This window comes from Balaenoptera acutorostrata, chromosome 4 (assembly GCF_949987535.1).
Source record: "Balaenoptera acutorostrata chromosome 4, mBalAcu1.1, whole genome shotgun sequence".
Classification (NCBI taxonomy): Eukaryota; Metazoa; Chordata; class Mammalia; order Artiodactyla; family Balaenopteridae; genus Balaenoptera; species Balaenoptera acutorostrata.
The window spans coordinates 146753863-146774866 of NC_080067.1; the positions used below are offsets into that span (position 1 = coordinate 146753863).

Genomic DNA, 21004 nt, shown 5'->3' on the forward strand with positions numbered 1-21004 from the left:
GGTCCTTGGCCTGTACCTGCCGAAGTGAGAAGGGCATGACCAGAGCCCTCCAGAGCTTCAGGAGGGTACAATGCACAAGTAAGAAGGGCATTGCTGGGAGCCGGCAGGTGCTAAATAAACAGAGGCTTAAGCATGTGCACATAAATGTGGGCTTCTTTGCAAGCCCTTCTTGACCCTTCTCTCTAAGCTCCCTTGGGGTTCAATATGAACTGATATTAACTGACACCCAAACACTGACCTAGAAATAAAAGGCAGGAGTGAGCCAGCAGGCTGCTCTCTGGCGCTGCTGCTGGGTGGGAAAGGCAGAGAAGGAGTGAGTCATTGTGTCTCCTGTGTGGTAGGACGGCATTCAGGGTCCATCTCTAAAAATTCCCTTAGGGAGCTGTATCCTGGGCATATTTTCAACAACCCAAGCCATATAAAACGTAAAAAATTAAAGAGGTTAAAAGTATCTATTTTTCTTTAGCCAGAGATTGAAATTACCACACTTAAATTTCTGTGGCCGAGTTAAGTAGGCAGTTTGGGTGCATTTAGGGAAATTCACACCCGTGAATTATTTAAGGCGTGCCCAGGTAAGGAGAAGAATCCCTGTTTGGCTTAGAACTCTTTAAGACAGGTATCATAGCAAAAACAGTAAACTGGAGTTTCAGATATTACTCAGCTCTGGCTATATTCTAGTGATAAACATTCTCCTTCACGGACAGAAAATAATAGGGGAACAAATCACACATATTTACCCCAGTTTCAGAAAGTCCCAGGTTCAAGACACCTGCCGTGACTTGAAGGCCTGTTTACAAGTGAAACAAACAACACGCAAAATCATATACACGAATTTCACAATTCTCGCTCAAGATGAGCACCTACAGTTCTCAGTCTCTTCACATTTGTCCTACTGTCGTTAGAACACCATCTGCTGTAGATATTGCTGTGATAAAACACATCTTTTCGCAGATCATATTGCAAGTTTTACAGTGAGTGGAAACTATTTTGTTTTCTGGTATTATTTCCTAATGCATGTTATTTTTTTTTATATAGAATATTGTCCTCATTTTACTCAACAAAGGGTCCAATACAGCCAATGAGGTGTTAGGTTTTTTCAATTATTAGAACTGAATTACACAATGTTTGTGTGATCAATGTGATCAGAAATTATCTATATATCTCTCTATATTACTAGGGACTAGTAATGTATTCTCAGGAATAATAAATGTTGTCACCATCTCTGCTTGCTTATGGGTATTTATAAATCCTAGACAGACAGTTTATAAGAGTTCATAGATCCCATAGCAAAGCGATAATGAGGGTAGGTGCCTCGTCCATTTGAAAAGTTCACACAAAGTAAGAAGGACATTAAAAACCTTAAATAAATAGTTCAGCGATTCAAAGGAAGACTATGTTCCCCTCACTAATGGAGACATTGTTCCTCAGTGCCCTGGCCTGGCTTCCTCCCTCTGTTTCCCTGACGGTCTCACCTACAGCCTCCCTGCCAGGTGTGAGCTCGATGCAGTGGATTGCCTCATCAACATCTTCATCCAAAACTCCTTCTCAAGCTTCCTGCCTACTTGTTCAGTTGTCCACTAAGACCTCCATCTGGATGGCCCAGAAGCATCTCCAATCCCAAACCAAACATGTCGTGTTTCCCCTTAATCTAAGCCTCTCCTTCAATTCTCTAGCAAAATCTCCCAGCTGCAAGAAGCTCAGAATAATAAAAGTTATTACATGAATGCTATTTATAATATAACATGGTATGATATGCTACGATACGATTTTGTATAATATTCCTAGCTGTACATTACTCTTTATCTCCGACCCCTCTTACTGGCTGTGATGTCGTGTCTACTCCACCTCTCAGTACCTCTTGCATCTGGCTCTTTTTTTCCCCAAGCATTCTTCCATCATCTTTATTTTTTTTTAATAGATCTTTATTGGAGTATAATTGCTTCACAATACTGTGTTAGTTTCTGTTGTACAACAAAGTGAATCAGCCATATGCATACCTACCATCACCTTGTATTAAAACTTTTCAATTGTGTCCTAATTGGTCTTCCCATTTGTTTTCTTTCTGAAGTATAATCCATCTCATATACCTCAATCAGATTAGTTTTTCTAAAACACTTTTGTATCTCCCTCTGCTTCTACCACTTCACTGCCTTTAGGATGGAGCAGGAGGCACTGAACGCTACAAGATCTGACACTGTCTCTGTGCCGACTCACACCATTTGCCTACGGTAAGTGTCCTTTGGTTCAGCCACATTGACTCTGAAAGTCAAGGGCTGCAACCTGTCCCTCTTTCTGTCCCCCGCCCCAGCAGTGCCCGTTCTCACCCCTACCAGCTTAAAGTGTGAAAACTCAGCTCAGCTGTTACCTGCTTTGGAGATTTTTTCAGGCTGTAAATCCCTTTGAAACTCAACTCAGTTTCTCTTGGAAACCTTTTTTTTTTGACTCCAGAGTTTATGCCCAGAACTAGCTAGATGTCCATCTTCCGTACTTCCAAAACACCTCCCATATATTTCTTTGATGGCATTGTGTTGAAATCAGTGACCTTCTTATTTGTCTGCCCACTCATCTCCCATCGCTAGTTGAAATGTTTTGTTTCTCACCCTGTGCCACTTTCCTCAAGACTTTTGCTACCTCCTGTCATGTATTATAGTTATTTGTCTATAGGTCCTCCCACTGACCCCAACCCTGTGCTGGCAGTGACCATCCTATTATTATTTGATCTCATTAACAGTAGATGCACCGATATGGCCTGAATAAACGAAAGAAATCATAGGAATCAAAGAGATTCTTTGAGTTAAAAATTATTTTGGTAACAAAACATCCAGTCTAATGATGCTACTACCCTCCACTGTGACAGTTTTCATCTCCTATTTGAAATAGTGGACTAGCGTTATTAGAGAAAGTGGGAGCAATTTAATGAAAACATTTTTTTTTAGGAAAAGGTATTCAAGATGCACATCGATAGCTATTTAACATCTGCATAAGTGGTAGGATTTGATGTACGTGAAGACATGTGGCCCAGGTTCCTTCAAGGACATGAGCCCCAGGTTCTGCGAGTGACCTCAGGGGGCACCCTTCAGTCATCAGCTACTTCAGAGGTGGGACCAGCTGCAGAGATCCCCCTCACCCAAGTGCAGGCCCTTCCAATGAGTGACTGAAGAGGGCAATTTTGCCCCAACTCAGGACAACTCTGAAGGAGCACTCTTTCTCCAGAGCCCCCTGCAGGGTCGGGTGAGCCCCCTGCTCATCTTCTCCCTGTACCCAGTCCTTCTCCCTTCCCCTTCTTCCACACGTGCTGATGGTAAGGACACGCCCTGGTAAACAGCCTGCACACCAAACTCCATCTCAGAGGCTGCTCCCGGGAGAATACAACCTGCAACACTTTGCCTCATCTAAAATAAAAAAATTGATCTACTATTCATAACAAAACCAGGTCTGTTTGTAATATTGCCTCTGTATACTGCATCCATCCATCCATCCATCCATCCATGTTGCTTTTATTCATTTTGGATTGTGACCAGGGGAGAATTATCATGTGCGCTGGGTTCTCTTTTAGTAAGACCCCTCTGTACCTGATTATCAGTATTTTCCTATTCTCCTGCAGAACAGAAAAGGGATGACAGAAGCAAGGGAAAAAATAGTTTGAAAAGTTAATTTTAAGAATGCTGCTCATTACCTTCAAAAAGTCTGCATTTGCTTATTCATTTGTTTGTTTTACTCATTTACCTGTCCTAAGCTCAGCCAGTGCTCAGCACCGAACTTCCGTCTTTATCTTCAACATGGGGCTATGCATATTCACAAGCTGAGTAAGTGTATGTCCAAGAGTACAAAAATGAGGAAGAATTCAATGCCAATATTTGAATTAGAACCCAAGAAATCTCAGAAGGCTCAACTTAAAAACACAAGAAAACCTGGCAAACATTAATCACACACACACACACACACACACACACACACACAAATACCCAAGCACGTACACATGCTGCAGGCACTGGATAATGGGTTTCCAGTAGATGAAGCCAAAAGCATAGGTAGGGTTCAAAAGCTAAATACAACCCAACAGAATAGCACAGTTGACATAAGAAGAGTGTAACTTTGGAATAAATCAGAGATGAGTGTAGCTAACCTACTAAGATTTTTAAACAAGGTAGTTCTTACGTAGGATGCCTATTTTGGACTACCAGATTATGAGAAGAACTACGGAGCCATAAATATGACAACATAAGTATAAAGGTAAGAGAAACTTTAAAAATGTTTTAAAATACCGATTAAGTCCATGGGAGAAAATACACTTACAACATTTTAGGAAGAAAAAAAAATCCTTAAGGCATAATGTAGAATTATAATAAAGAGAAACAGGAACTGCTGTTTTCATCAGCTGGAAAGATACATATTAGATATAAAGAAAAGACAAACTGCTTGAAATTTTCAGAAATAAAACACTAAAACAAGCCATGAGAAACATGACAGCATCTTCTTCCAAAACACTTTCAGGAAAAATGGACCACCTATATAGATGCCTGCAGTGGGATACAGGGATAGGAACTGGGTGGTTTTTTCAGGGGATTCTAGTTTTTAACCATATGAGACGTTTCTTCAAGGATTTTCTTGGAAGGCATTTGATAGCCATAACCATATTACGTTGAAATGAATAGTTTCTTTAACATTTAAAAATGATGAACACCTGCAGAATTCATGAGAATTTCTGTATTTAACAATAAGAGTCACCTTGGACTGAGGAGATAGATAGGCAGGTTACTTTTCTCCTGGTTGGGGTCAATAACATGGTTACATAGAGACTTGGTAATAAAACTGAGTAGTTTTCTGATTAACCCAAACTAACTTGCATCTCTAATATTTAAAGAAAAGCCATTTGAATCATAATGGCATCAAGAAAATGAAACATAGCTCTCGTGTTGTACCAACCCAGGTGGAGAAAAGACTCTTCCAGATGGGTTGCACTTATTTTATTTTTATTTCTATAGACTATTTGTGCAGGTAAAGCCATGGGACTCAAACTAGAGGTGATGACAGCCAGGCTAAATGACAAGGACAGCCAAAATTCACAAAATCGCTGGCATTCGTTTTAAAGCTTATCTTCTTTTCCCAATTAGCTTCTTTACAAGAATTGCTAGTAACGGCGAGGTATTTACTTGAGAAATATTTTTCATGACCTTGACTTAGAAAAGGTCATCCTTCTTTAAAAGCTTGGTTATTAACTGTAACTGACTTCAGGTGGCTGTATTCTTTTTTATGAAATACGTCATAGAGAAGACAAGGATATAAAAAGGTAACTATGATATTTCAACAAAGCTGTAAGTCAGTGAAGTTATTTTGGCAAATTTCAGGCATTGAATTAGTGATATAATGAAGGAGGGATATTGTTAAATGCATGAATATAGACCAATGAAAGATATGTCCCTCTATATTCCATCCACCCAATATTCACATCAGCATAGATCTATGCAAAACTAATTATACAGACCCCTCTCTACGCTTTCAGCCAACTGTGTGTCCCTGCATGAGTCTCCTCAATTTTCGGGGTCTCTAATTCCTCTTGATGAGACTCAGACAAGATGGCTTTCAGCGTAGACATGTTCTGATTCTTTGAAAGAAAGGTACAGAGTGAAATCTTCCAAGTATTTTTATCACTTGTGGACAACTTGGAAGATTCAGGTCCGCAAAACCAAGGTATTTTATTGCCACACCCAGATTAATACACATCATATGCAACTGGCTCTTTCTTGAAGAAATTAACAAATTATTTCACTGAATTGAATAGTTAGTACAAGGACGTTTATGTGCTTGGAGATATGATTGCAGCATATTTATGAGCACTTAGTATCAACAGATCTTTTTATAAACCTAATTATCAATACTTGAGTGATTCTGTTCAGTGCCAAGTTAAGAGAGAGAACAGGAAGTAGAGAGTAAACGGAAAATATAAAATAATCTGACTAAAACAACTTTTGATATAAAATCAATTCAGATAAACATATATGTGTTAAACATGCATCAAAAGTCACACACACACACACACACACACACACACACACACACACACACACTGGATTAAAAATTGGGCTCAAGCAACATCACAGAATAAAAAGCTACATAAAAGCAGGAGTTGAAGAAATGGGAAAAGATCTACCAGGCACAAAGAAGGCAAGAAGAGTAATTTTCAATCATATAATAGATATTACAAGACAAAAAATTACCAGAGATTGTAGCAGAAGACAGACAAATCAATTATATTTGGTAATATTAACGCCCACTTTGATCACTGGTCAATGAAAGGAATAAAAAAATTGGCAAAGCTAGAGATGAGATATAACACAATTACTAAATTTAATGTAACACATACAAACTTATGCCCAATATATGAAAAAACAGACATTTATTAAAATATATGAAACATCCATAAAGAAAGTTTCAATACATTTCACAGAACGAAAATGACCTCTGACCACACCACCATGATATCTTGATATACGGAGAAGAGTGGAAAGCATGGGTCATTTAATAAATGATATTAGGAATACTGACTCAATCAATAAAGAAAAAATTGGACACCCAATTATACTATATCTCCAATCCTCAATGTGGACTGAAGACCTAAATGTGGACAGTGGAATGTAAACACAGAGCAAATATAGAAAAAAAAAATGTAGGCATGGATCTTCCATGAGCCCAGAGACTTCTTAAACCAGACCCCAATGAAGATAATCAAAGATAAAGAGTCAAGAGATCTTGGAAAATATATTCACAACTATTTATAAGTAACAAGAGATTCATATTTACATTAAAGAACTATAGCAAAGCAGGAAGAAATAGCAGGAAGACTGATGGCAAAATGGGTAAAGGAAATTCATAGATGGGACACCCAAATACCTAAAAAGAATATAAAGAGATGCTCAACCTCAGTAGTGATGGAAGAAATTAAAATAAACATTACATCCATTATATTGCAAAAATTAGAAGGGCAGATAATACTAATTATTGGCAAAGTTATAGGGAACTGTGACCTTCTACACATGGCTGGTGGCGGCATAAACTAGTATAGGAATTTTGGAGAGTGCTATTCAGTCATTAGTGAAATTAAATTCTATGATGTAACAATTCTATTTCCTATCCTATACTTAGTATTACATATAGGCACATCTACAAGGATATTCATTGTAGCATCATATATAGAGTCAAAGATCTAGGAGACAACCTAAGTGTTTACTTCTATGGTTTTATCTTATCTTTATCTTAATAAGGGCATAGAAAGCATATTTAAGATAAATATATGCACCACATCTTCTATATCCATTCTTCTGTCCATGGACATTTAGGTTGCTTCCATGTCCTGGCTATTGTAAACAGTGCTGCAACGAACATTGTGGTGCATGTATCCTTTTGGACTATGTTTTTCTCCAGACATATGCCCAGGAGTGGGATTGCAGGGTCATATGGTAGCTCTAATTTTAGTTTTTTAAGGAACCTCCATACTGTTCTCCATAGTAGCTGTACCAATTTAATTCCCACCAACAGTGCATGAGGGTTCCCTTCTCTCCACACCCTCTCCAGCATTTATTGTTTGTGGATTTTTTGATAATAGCCATTTTGACTGGTGTGAGGTGACATCTCATTGTAGTTTTGATTTGCATTTCTCTAATAATTAGCGATGTTGAACATCTTTCCATGTGCCTCTTGGCCATCTGTATGTCTTCTTTGGAGAAGTGTCTATTTAGGTCTTCTGCCCATTTTTTGACTGGATTGTTTGTTTGGATGACATTAAGCCTCATGAGTTGTTTGTAAATTTTGGAGATTAATCCCTTGTCGGTCACATCATTTGCAAATATTTTCTCCCAATCTGTTCTCGTTTTGTTTATGGTTTCCTTTGCTGTGCAAAAGCTCTTGAGTTTACAATAGCCAAGACACGGAAGCAACCTAAATGTCCATCAACAGAGGAATGGATAAAGAAGATGTGGTACGTATATACAATGGAATATTACTCAGCCATTAAAAAGAATGAAATAATGCCATTTGCAGCAACATGGGTAGACCCAGAGATTGTCATACTGAGTGAAGTAAGTCATACAGAGAAAGAGAAATACCGTATGATATCCCTTATATGCGGAATCTACAAAGAAATGATACAAATGAACTTATTTACAAAACAGAAACACAGACTTAGAGAGCAAACTTATGGTTACTGGGGGGAAGGATAGGGGGAAGGGATAGTTAAGGAGTTTGGGATCGACATGTACTGCTGTATTTAAAATGGATAACCAACAAGGACCTACTGTACAGCACAGGGAACTCTGCTCAATGTTATGTGGCAGCCTGGATGGGAGGGGAGTCTGGGGGAGAATGGATACATGTATACGTATGGATGAGTCTCTTTGCTGTGCACCTGAAATTATCACAACATTGTTAATCAGCTATACTCCAATATAAAATAAAAAGTTTTTAAAAAGATAAATATATTAAGTAAACATAAATATGTGGCATGGAAATAGGGAAGAACAATACCAGAATTGGTGAATGGTTTAAAAAAAAGATAAAACAAAATAGGGAATTTGTATGAACTGATGATAAAGGTGTGGTATAAACCAAATATTGACAAAACAGAAGAAAGTTCCCATCTGACCAATCAGCACCTGGGTTTTTGTTCTTGAGCCCAAAGGAATGTCTCAACAGTGGGGACTCAGGTTATAACAAAGAAGTCTTATCTTTAGGATCGAGGTGATATTCTCTTTTCCCTCTTTCAGACATTAGACAATTCCTAGAAGGCTGTGTTCCTCTGAGAGTAGATGGACACATCCATGTGTCCTTACAGAGGAAACCAGTTTCTGAGCTTTGTTGTACACAACACAGTTGAACAAATGAGGATGTTAAAGATGGTGAGTCAGGAAGGCAGTGGCTCATCGCTGCCCGCATTGGGTAGTTTCTATGGGGAAGGGGGAGCGTTCCTCTGAGCTGCCCCAGAGGAAACAATGGGACCAGAAAGAAGAGGAAGAATTAGAGAAGACAGATTTGTATTCAACAGGAGGAAGAAATGTCTGATCATCATGGCCAAGCAGAATCAGAAAGGGCTTAGAGCTCACTGGGGGCACTGCAGAGACACCGTGCAGACAGTCCGGAAAAATCTGAGTACAGTCGAAGGGCAGGTTGAGTATCACATGGGATGCTGGTCTAGATGAACCCCAAGTTTATTTATATCCCTAAGGTTCTATCCTTGTATCATCTATTTACACATATGTAGGCATATCTTATATATACTTAAGTCCATCTACATTTGAATATAATACACATAAATATTTACACATGATTTTAACACATACGAATACTTTATGTGTGAATGTAATATCTTTATATTTATAAATAAATGTAATAACATAAATATCTGTTATATATTGCATGTGCATAAACTACAAATTCTGTTGAACTTATGTATTTTGACAATTACTTGTGTTTGTACTAGTCCATATTTAATGAGTTTAAATTTTTCTGATTCAAATATTATCAGGGCATTATCACTTAAGCACTACCAAAGGTTTTTTTTCCCTGCGTGTGTTTGTGTGCACATACAAGTGTGTGTATTTCCAGAGAGATTGACTATGGGTCAGGTAGTGAAAGTGTGAGTAATCTTCTTGTCATGTTTTCTTCCTTTCTCATCTCTACTTAATTCTCTCCTTCTTGAAGTCCCTGTGTCTAACATGCATAACAAGTATTGCAAAACCTTATTTCTCCCACAATTTTAATTTTAACTGAATAAAAATTTGCATTCTTTGACTTCACAGCAAATCAAATACATGTTCTTTTTCTTTTTGTCTACTTAGAGGAAACCAATTTGAGATGTTATTTGTAAAAAAAAAAAAAAAATTAATATAGTGTTTCCTTAAAGAAAGGTACCAGTAGTGGGATTGCTGGGTCATATGGTAGTTCTACTTTTAGCTTTTTAAGGAACCTCCATACTGTTCTCCATAGTGGCCGTATCAATTTATGTTCCCACCAACAGTGCATGAGGGTTCCCTTTTCTCCACACCCTCTCTTATTTGCAAAACAGAAATAAAGCCACAGACATAGAGAACAAATGTATGCATACTAATGGGGAAGGGGGGTGGTGGGAGGAATTGGGAGTTTGGGATTGACATATATACACTACTGATACTATGTATAAAATAGATAACTAATGAGCAACTCTACTCAATGTACTGTGGTGACCTAAATGGGAAGGAAATCCAAAAAATATATGTATATGCATAGCTGATTCACTTTGCTGTACAGCAGAAACTAACACAACATTGTAAAGCAACTATACTCCAATAGAAATTAATTTTTAAAATAAATAAATAATTAAAATGTAACAAGAAACAGGTTAAAAAAAAAGAAAGGTACCAGCTTCATTTTCCAGATTGGAAGAAAAATTACAAAGCAACCTATCTCCAGGACAAATCTGTTTGAAGGCAGGTGCCCCAGCTGAGTTTGGAGCTCAGTTTTGACATCCTAACCAAAGTAAAGAACTTCTCTTCTGTGGAAGTGTGAGAGCAAGTCTCCTCAGGTCAGGTGAGAAACTACAGCCATTTAAGCACATTTAAACATGAGTGCGTCTTTGGTAGTTTACAAAGGAGGGATGGTGAAAATTCCCCACATAATCAGCTTTCTTTTGCCACATTAGGATATTACATTAACAAAGAGAACTTAAATTCCCATTTGAAGTCATAAATTACCACGAAAGTGTTTTACACATTTAATGTATTGCCTTTATGTTCCCCCACCAGATTTATTTTCTCCCATATTACTCACAATAGAAACTGTACACTCTCTAAGTAGTCGTTGAAAATCAATACAAGAGTTTTGCAAATGACTAAAATTTATGGTCACACAAGACCCTAGCAAATAGGACCTTAAATTAAACATTGCTCAACTTTAATGAGGCACCTAAAGGAGAAAAATAACCTCGAAATGTTACGTTTTCTATGAACAGTATTATAAATGACTCCAGTAGCTGGAGAGAGGAGAGTGGAAGAAAGTGAAAGTGACAAAGAGAAGAAGACTCTTCATCCCTGACAGAGTTGGGTTTGGAACCTGGTGGAGGTTGATGGTGCTCTGGCTGGAAGGGCAAATGAGCAAACGTCAGTCACAAAGTGGGAGTGGGTGACACTGCCAAGGTTGTTTCCGTGCACAGAGCTGCAGCTCTGCCTGGGCCAAGTGACATTAGCTGTCAGGAGCCCTTGAAGAATGATGTCATTAGAAGACTACGTTCCTGGCCGCTCACTGAGAGGTGGAGGAGAGCAGACGCATTCTCAGCGCCATTTTTAACAGGGTGTTCATTTCCCCAACTGCACCAACAGTAGCTCTGTGAGACCACCAGGATGACAGACGAGATGAGATGCACCCTATGATCAAAAGCTGCAGTGGGAGCAGGACCTTTCTGCCAGATGGTACAGAAGAGCGTGTCAGTTAGGCTGCAGAACACAAAGGGTCACTACCATGAGTCGGAAATGCTGTCAACGACACCTAACTCTTCCATCAGTTTGAAGCAGGACACGATAAAAATCTGTCTCAAGTTAGAACTGGGAAGGGCTACATACAGAAAATGAAATGAAATATGAAAGAGTGAATTTTGTGACTGCTTTTATTTCCTTTCTAGCATCACCATCTCATCTCATTATTGACAAATATTCATTTTTTTAACTTTTTATTGAATACAAGTCTTTAAATTTTATAGTGCTTTATAATTTTCAGAAGTTTCACACACATGATTTCATATAATCCCATAATAATCTTTTTAAAAAATCCCCTACTCCTATATCGCCCCTCTCCCCTCCCCTCTCCCCACTGGTAAACACTAGTTTGTTCTCTATATCTGTGAGTCTGCTTCTTTTTTATTTTACTCACTAGTTTATTGTAGTTTTTTCTCAAAAAACTAAAAATAGAACCACCATATGACCCAGCAATTCCACTCCTGGGTATATATCTGAAAATAACAAAAACACTAATTCAAACAGATATATGCACCCCAATGCTCATAGTGTTATTTACAATTGTCAAGACAAGGAAGCAACCTAAGTGTCCATCAACAGATGAATGGATAAGGCAGATGTGATATATATACATATATATACACAATGGAATACTACTCAGCCATAAAAAAAGAATGACATTTTGCCATTTGCAGCAGCATGGATAGACTTGGATGGCATTATGCTAAGTGAAGTAAGTCAGACAGAGAAAGACAAATACTTATGATATCACTTATACGTGGAATCTAAAAAATACAACAAGCTGGCAAACATTAAAAAACTCATAAAGTACAATTCCAAAAGCTTGATGCTTCTTAGACACACTTGCCAAGTTACAATTTCAACCATTGCTCTCTACTATTTTCAGCCCACTCCCCAAATCCCTATATCACAGTTCCGCTGGTCTGAATCCAGAATGGTGGTCCACAGACACATGATACTAAGCCTACCGTTCATAAGATGTTCCCAAGCCACGAATATTTTAGGTTCCCACTCTTGGCCTTTCCATCATCTAGACTAGAACTTCTGGAGTCCTCTTTGGTTCTTACCCATGCTCACTCACCAAATCCATTCCTTCCTTTTCCTCTTTTCAATTTAACTAATTCTCCCTCTCTCTTACGTTAGGCACTCAATAGCTCATACCCTTACTTCTAAGATAATCTCCTTTCTTGATTTTTTAAACAGCTTTCTTCCCAGGTACTCTGAGTTAATTTCTCCTCACTTCAATCCTGGTTTCCCATTTCAATGTGAATTACTTTTCAAAAACACACGATGGGGTGGTACTGGAAAGCAAGGATGTGTATTTGAGTCCTGGATATATTACTGGACAACCCTGAGCAGGTCTCCTGCTCTCTCTTATTCTGTTTCTCTGGTGATGCTTTATCTACATTACAGAGTCACTGTGAGTATTAATTAAGATTACAATTATGAAAGTGTTTTGTAAACGACAGTTTTACATAAATACAAAGAGAAGGTGACATTTTTATCTAGCAGCCAATTAACTTTCCTGGCAGTGTTGGTCCCCAGCAATTGGAACACTCAACTGGGCACTGTTCAAGTTCAATGTGGCACCTAAAATGAGGCAGGAAGAGCTTTGAACTGTGTTAAATGTAACACTGCTTGTTAAACTGAAATGAAGTGAAAAAAGGGATTTTGACTTTCATTTCTCCCTACATGTTTGAAGGCAGCAAAATTGCGCTTCTCGTTAATATATTTTAGAACTTCTCAAGTTTCAGGCATAACTAACGATCAAAATGTTATTTATATCAATCCTTGAGTTTTTTTAATTTCCCAAGTCATATGATACAAAATAAGTGAAGGGGGAAAAAAGAAGCAAAAAAGACAGACTGAAAAACAGTATTGTTTCCAAATGTCATTTACACACACACACACACACACACACACACACACCACTCTAGTGTTAAAGAAAAACCTCCTGGAAACAAGATAAAAATGGCTTGGTTTTACAGTTTGCAGCATTATTAATGGAAACAAGTGGGCCCACTTCCAAATGAAGCCAACATTTGAGGTATCATATTTGCTCTTCTAAAATGATCTGAATACAGTATTCACTGTGTAGTCTAACCGCAAAGGTAATGGATATATAAATAAAATAAGGAAGACTGTCTTCCAATCCTGCTCCACAGGGAGAGTCAAAAATTTCAGTCTTTTCCTGTAATTCAGTTGATGTCTTCTCTCTCCCTTATCATAATCCTTATCATAACTGAAAATAGTAAAGGTTATTAATTTTGTAAAAGCTTTGATGGGCTACAAACCTGACCACTGGAGTGTGATTTAACTTACGTATTTCATTTCAAAACAATTTAAAATTCAAATTTAAATGCTCAGAAGTTAATATGGTTACGACTTTCTACTGACATCTGAGGAAAGGCTAAAATCGTTAATGGTGTATAACTGTTACTATATGTTGACAGTTAGATGTCATTTTAAGCAAGAAATGCAAGTGGTATCTTAAATCCAATTACTCTAAATATCTTTGCTAGAGTGCAATGCACGTGAATATGACTCCCTCCAAAAAGTATGCCCTAGGTTGACATATAGGAGTCCAGAATTTATTATTTTTCACCTGGGAAGCCCTACACAGGTTTAAGCAGGCTTAACCCTATCCACTCAGCCTGCAGTATCTGCAGTTTCATTTGTCTACCCAAAAAGATAAAATTCAATAAAAGTAAGGTGGGATATACTGTAGTATTAATAGCCAACAACTGTGTTTATATTTAGTTTAGACATTGCTCCTTAAAACAGAAGAAAGCATGTTTTGAAGCAACGATTAACAAAAAGTATATACTCTCTCCTCTGCCCAGGCATGTGCACAAAAAATTAACTTACAATGAATGCACAGCAGTGGAATATAGATTTCTTTAGCAAGTTTCGTATTCCCAGCTTCTTGGTAAACCCATTGTTTAAAGTCTTTCTAATCAAATTTTTGTTAGTGTGTGATATTCTCATATGGTAGGGTCCATGGAGACATCTAATCTGTCATCTGGAAGGCTATCATTAGAGACTGCCGGGCACGTCTCTCTCTCTGATCATTTGGCTGTTGTAAGTTTTATAGATCTCTTTGGTTTTAATATCATCTTGCATCTGGAGGGCATTCTGCTTTCTACCTCTCTGATCTGATTGCCACACCTGACAGCCTCCTTCCATCTGGTGCCCACTCCCACCCTCCCTACCAATGGTCTTTGCTTGCCTTCTTTTCATCCCTGGGGTTGGTTTCTTTTAGGGAAAATTCTTCGTCATCAAGTAGAACTTATTTTCTGAGGTATTGACCTACCGGGCATAGAGTAGATATTCCATCCATCATAGTTAAAGAAATAAATACAATCACAAAATGAAGTTTTACGCAGCTATGACCAATCTGGCTTACTAAGAATTTCTAATGATTTGAGAAAATTCTTAAGATATGTGGTTATTAAAAAAATTCAAAGTTATGTGCAGGTGTATGTAATATGTAATACATAATACATGTTACCTAACATATACTACATAATCCAATACATTGTGCGTGTGTGCATGTGTGTGTGTGTGTGTGTGTGTGTGTGTGTGTGTGTGTGTATTTATAGGTGTCCCTAAACAGGTAAACAGGATTTGTAAGAAAAGATGGTTGGGGAAGACCACGGAAAACCTATGCAGCTTTGTAACTAGGACATTAAAAGACAATTATTGGTACCTAGGGAGATAATCGTGTAGCTCAGGCAGGCAGCTTAGCAGAGCAGGAGGCCATTTCCACATATTTTTGGTATTACTTCATGGTGCATTAGAGCTATTTCCATGACCTGTTTCCTGCAATTATTTACATAACTGAAAATTTTCATTTTATGTTCACTTGAGGAAACTGGATTGGGAAATGGAAGAAATGGGTTCCCCTAAGGGTCTGCCGCACTACAAAGCTATATGTCCCTGGGAGAGTCCTGTCACTTTATAGGTCTTTACCGACAAGGAGACTGGGGTTGAGTTGCATGATCTCCAAAATTCATCCTAGTGGTTATAGAGTCCATGACAGTCCACGTCATGATGTCATGATGTAAAGAATAATTGAAAAGGCAGGAAAATTTTCTGTGGGGTCCTTTAAACATAGCATTCCTATGTTGTTGCTTTGACCTGCTCATCTGTTTTGTTTGAAGTCCTCATCCATTACAGAAAATCTCTTCTCGTTGGCTTCTAAAAGAACTCACTTTCAGGAGGCTTTAGGAAAACAAAGCTATGTGTTTTAAAACAATCTGTCAGACAACTAGATAACCAAGTCAATGATATGTTTCTTTTTTCTATGATTTTATAAAAACACAAATCCCCTGGAAAACCAAGCCAAAAATTCATGTGAAAGGAAGACTATATCAACCATCAGTCTGTGAAGATGCAGTGGTAAAGAGATTAGAACATCTAATGCACTTTATCATTCTTCAGTCTTTGTAACTGTCCTATTCTGAATATGCAGATTTTGAGATTACCCCACTCCTAATGGTTGGTCTGGTGAAACAGCTGAGCTTGGTAATGGTGAGCTGTGTGGGGACCGAGGGACAGCCTTACCTTTGACCGTCACGTGGACGCTCTGGCTGGTGGAGAGCTGGGGTTGAACCAGCACGTTGCAGGTGTACTCCCCCTCGTCAACTTCCTTTTGCACATCCGAGAGTTTTAGCGTGCCATTGTTCTCAAATGCCACTTGGCGGTGGTTAAAAGGAAGCAGATTAGAGTTCTTGTACCATTTGATGGAGTAATATGGATAGCCAATCACACGACAGTGAATGTATGTGTCCCGTCCTGCTATTGCTGTGATATTTTTCATCGGTCGAATGCTTGCAGGCCCTGGAGAGACACAGAGAAACTCTTGAAAATAATTTAAGGGTACATCTTCTGTGTGGAAATGGGTACACTTTTCCTTGAGTTAAAAATGTAGATTAGTTTCATGTAAGGACATCTGTTTCAGTTAAGCACATTTTTTTCTGCATTTGGCATTTTCTACCAAGAAGGTTTTTTTTTTCCTTTTAATTTTGTTACTTTCAAATGAATTGAGTGAGTGTTAAATACTTTAATTATCAACTACTTCTGTTAAGATGTTTTGAATTATAGGACAAAAGGCAATTTAATCAATAAAAGGTAACTAGCTGCACTGAACAGTCATGCTCTTTTGGTGAAAACTCTGGTAGCCATTCAGTTGTTTAACCCTCTCTGTACACTAGGTTATGAAGATGGAGGTTATGCCATGTTGCACTGTGAATGTCAGTTAAATACCAGGTACGTGAAGGGTTACCATGGACACAGCAGAACGGAAGAGGAGGAAGGAAAGAGCATGCACAGCATAAACCAGGAAAGGAAAGCTCCAGTGGACAAGTCTAAGAGTAAAACAAGAGAACACGCTGACTAAAGAAACCAAAACGCCATCTCCAACAGTAACCCAGTCACTGCCATTCCTGAGTAGGAAGCAGAGGGTAGGACATGGGAAGCGACAGTTAATCCGTTTTTGGCATTCCAAGACTCGGCTCTCGGTGCATGCAGAAACCTTCTTCTCCACTACAATGAGTTATGTGTGTTTTTTGAGGAGCTGATTTGACAAGCACCTCTTACGTTTATTCGAGCCTGGTACAGGACGACTCCCGCCGAGTTGTTGGCAGTGCAGCGGTACACTCCCCCGTCGCGGACCTGAGAGCTGGAGATGTTCAGGTAGCTGACGACGTTGCCCTCGGACGTGATCATCTGGCTGATGCGGTGACTGCCGCCCTTGAGGATGGGGTCATCGTCCAGGGTCCACGTGATCGTGGGCAACGGTGTTCCCTTCACGTTGCACATGAGGGAGACAGGCTCTGCTGGACTCACCACTTTTTCACTAAAGGCAGAAATAATTTTGGGAGTTCCATCTGCAGGAAGACAAATCACGGAAGGAAGTGGCACATACAAATAATTAAACAACTTCCGAGTACTTCTATTTAATGATTAGGATGTGGATGTAGTGCTTCTCAGACACGACTCAAACGTCTGGTTTTATTGATAAAGCTAAGTTCCAATCAGGACAAAATTTCATTTTCCAAGTAAGTAAACACAGCATTAGCAAGCTTTAATAATTTTCTTATATATTTCTTGATGAAGTCGTAACAAGAAGAATGATAATGCAACTCAGATGTTCATGGTAAAAAATGTCATCTCCCAAGAAGTTTATAATTCAAAACTGGTATATCCCCACCCAAAGTTATAAACATAGAGGAAATCCACACACTTCCAATGGTCGCTTTAGCTTTCTACTTCCCCCAAGTTAATTAGGGATTGCTCAACTGGGGAATCGTTTTTTAGTTATTTTTTTAAACTTATTTATTTTTTGGCTGTTTTGGGTCTTAGTTGCGGCATGTGGGATCTTTCACTGCGGTGTGCGGGCTACTCTCTAGTTGTGGCGTGTGGGCTCAGTAGTTGTGGCACGCGAGCTTAGTTGCCCCACGGCATGTGGGATCTTAGTTCCCCTACTAGGGATTGAACCCACGTCCCCCTTCATTGGAAGGCGGATTCTTTACCACTGGACCACCACGGAAGTCCCTCAACTGGGGAATTGTTCAGAGGAAAAAGGAACTAAGAGATTGATTATCTCATCTTTATAATTTTCTCGTAAGAAATCATGTTTTATAGTTTGAATGACAAATAACTGCATGTGAATTTTCATGAAGGCCTTGATAATGGTAGAAGCTAAATAAATTTGACACTTTCAGTATTATTAAATATCTCCATAAGTATCTTTTCTTTTTTTTTAAATTTATTTTATTGAAGTATAGTTGATTTATAATTAATTAATTTAATTCATTAATTAATTTAGTTAATTTCTGCTGTAGGCAAAGTGATTCAGTTATACACATATATAGGTTCATTTTCATATTCTTTTCCATTATGGTTTATCGTAAGATACTGAATATAGTTCCCTGTGCTCTATAGTAGGACCGTATTGTTTATCCACTCTCTATATTTGGCATCTGCTGACCCCAAACTCCCACTACATCCTCCCCTACCCCCCTCCCCCTTGGCAACCACAAGTCTGTTCTCTACGTCTGTGAGTCTGTTTCTGTTTCACAGATAAGTTCATTTATGTCATATTTTAGATTCCATAAGTATCTTAAGTAGAGTGGCCATTAATTTATCATCTAACCTGGAATACTTTTGAGAATAAAACAGATACCAGGAGAACAGGCACAACTCAAGACTGTCCCAGAAAAACAAGGAGCTTAATCTTAAGGAAAGTTTCCATAGCAATTTCCACTATTTTTGACAAAGATCAAATTTTCATATTCCATTATTTTTCTATCACATATATTGACTATCTCCCTCATGTTATATGGTAGTAATCACAAATACATGTTTCTTTTATATGTATATATATATACACACACACACACACACACATATATGTATGTATATATATGTGTATATATATATGGGCTTCCTTTAAAGAAAAGAAAGAGAGAAAAATGTATGGAAGTCAAAAGAAGGAAAAGTTACCAGTGGGTCTACCAGCCACAGGCACTATAAATCAACATTGTGACGCTTTTTTTTCTAGGCGTAGATAGCTCATTTTGACATAATTGTGATCACATGCAACAGGATTTCTGAGTCTGGTAATAAACCTTGCTGGAGGAGATATTAAAAAAATTTTTTTTGGTGCTAATTTCAAGGGTTTAACCATAGTGAAAGATAATGATTAACAGATTTTTTTTTTAGTTTTTAATTTTAGTTATAAATATAATTAATGTATTCATTGTTGAAAAATTTGAAAGTATATATAAACAAAAGAAAAACTGGAAATAAAACTGAAGCTATCTTGCAATTCCATCACAGAAGGGTAAGTGTTAACATTTTCAAATATCCCTGAAGAAAGAGTTATTCATCACCACAAAACCTTGAAGCCTATTTCTGTGGCCTGAGCTGGGTTGCTTCCCTAGAGCCTTCTACCATCTTTTCATTTGCAAATTCCTGAATCTTAACTTCTTCATTCCAACTCAATGTTTTGAGGCTGGAGAAGGCCTTCAAGTATTTTTTTTTTTTTTTCCCCCAGATGCATTCATAAGTAGCATATTTCAAGGTCCTTGGATTGCAAACATCTTTCTTTTACTATCAAAGATGACAAAAGTAACTTCATAATATTAAAATAAAGAACCTGCGCTTTTGCCCGTAGAACACTGCAGACATGACTTCAACATGCTCTACATTTAATTTACAGAGAAGTTACATGTGATGCTGATCCTTACTCTTTGTACGTAACCAGTTGCTGGTGCTTGGGAATGTTCAGGTTATTTTATTTGACCTTACAATTCAACGTATTTGTCAGGATGTGTTTAGCTGTGAATTTCTTTTCACTGATTTTTACACTAAGCACTGAAATCTCAAGTCTTTTTTTTTAATCTATTTAGGAAAGTTTTCTTCAGTTACACTTTTATTTTTTAGATAAAATTTACTTACAGTTAAATGTATAGATCTTAAGCGTACAAACAGAATGAATTTTGTTAAATATATATACCTGCGTAACCACAAAACGATCAAGATAAAAACCATTTCCATCACCCCACAAAGTTGCTAGGGGTTCTATCAATCAATCTTCACCCACCACAGCTGATCACGTTCTGATTTCTATCACCGTGCATTACTGTTGCCTGTTCTTGGCTTCAAACCCATGTTTGAGTGTGCCCTCTTTACACACTCATGTAACCTGTCATAACCATGGGACAGTCAGCAAAATTAGGAAATGTAACTTTGGAACCATACTGTTATCTAATGCAAAGTCTGCCGATTGACCAATAACATCCCTTACAGCTATTTTCCCAAGTTCTATCAGTTTCACACCTTACATTTATTTGTGGTGGTTCCTTAGTCTCTCTCTATTTTTTTTTAATAGATCTTTATTGGAGTATAATTACTTCACAATACTGTGTCAGTTTCTGTTGTACAACAAAGTGTATCAGCCATATGCATACATATATTCCCATATCCCCTCCCTCTTGCGTCTCCCTCCCACCCTCCCTATCCCACCCCTCTAGGTGTTCGCAAAGCACTGAGTTGATCTCCCTGTGCTATGCTGCTGCTTACCATTAGCGAACTATTTTACATTTGGTAGTGTGTATATGTTGATGCTACTCTCACTTCACCCCAGCTTCCCCCTCCCCGCCATGTCCTCAAGTCCATTCTCTATGTCTAGGCCTTTATTCCTGCCCTTACCCTGAGAAAACCATAATTCAAAAAGACATGTACCACAATGTTCATTGCAGCACTATTTACAATAGCCAGGACATGGAAGCAACCTGAATGCCCATCGACAGATGAATGGATAAAGAAGATGTGGCACATATATACAATGGAATGTTATTCAGCCATAAAAAGAAACGAAATGGAGTTATTTGTAGTCAGGTGGATGGACCTAGAATCTGTCTTCAGTCTCTTTTAATATGCAACATTCCTCAGTCTCTGTTGCGTTTCTTGACTTTGACATGTTTGAAGTTACTTTG

General features: G+C 38.1%; 1 protein-coding gene across 1 annotated transcript in view; it reads right to left on the reverse strand.

Moving 5' to 3' along the window:
* The window catches only part of DSCAM (DS cell adhesion molecule), a 742440-nt gene that overhangs the window by 285538 nt on the left and 435898 nt on the right, over positions 1 to 21004 (reverse strand). The window contains 2 exon segments of the mRNA XM_057544948.1: positions 16065 to 16340; positions 17093 to 17389. Coding sequence (XP_057400931.1) covers positions 16065 to 16340; positions 17093 to 17389 — 573 coding nt within the window.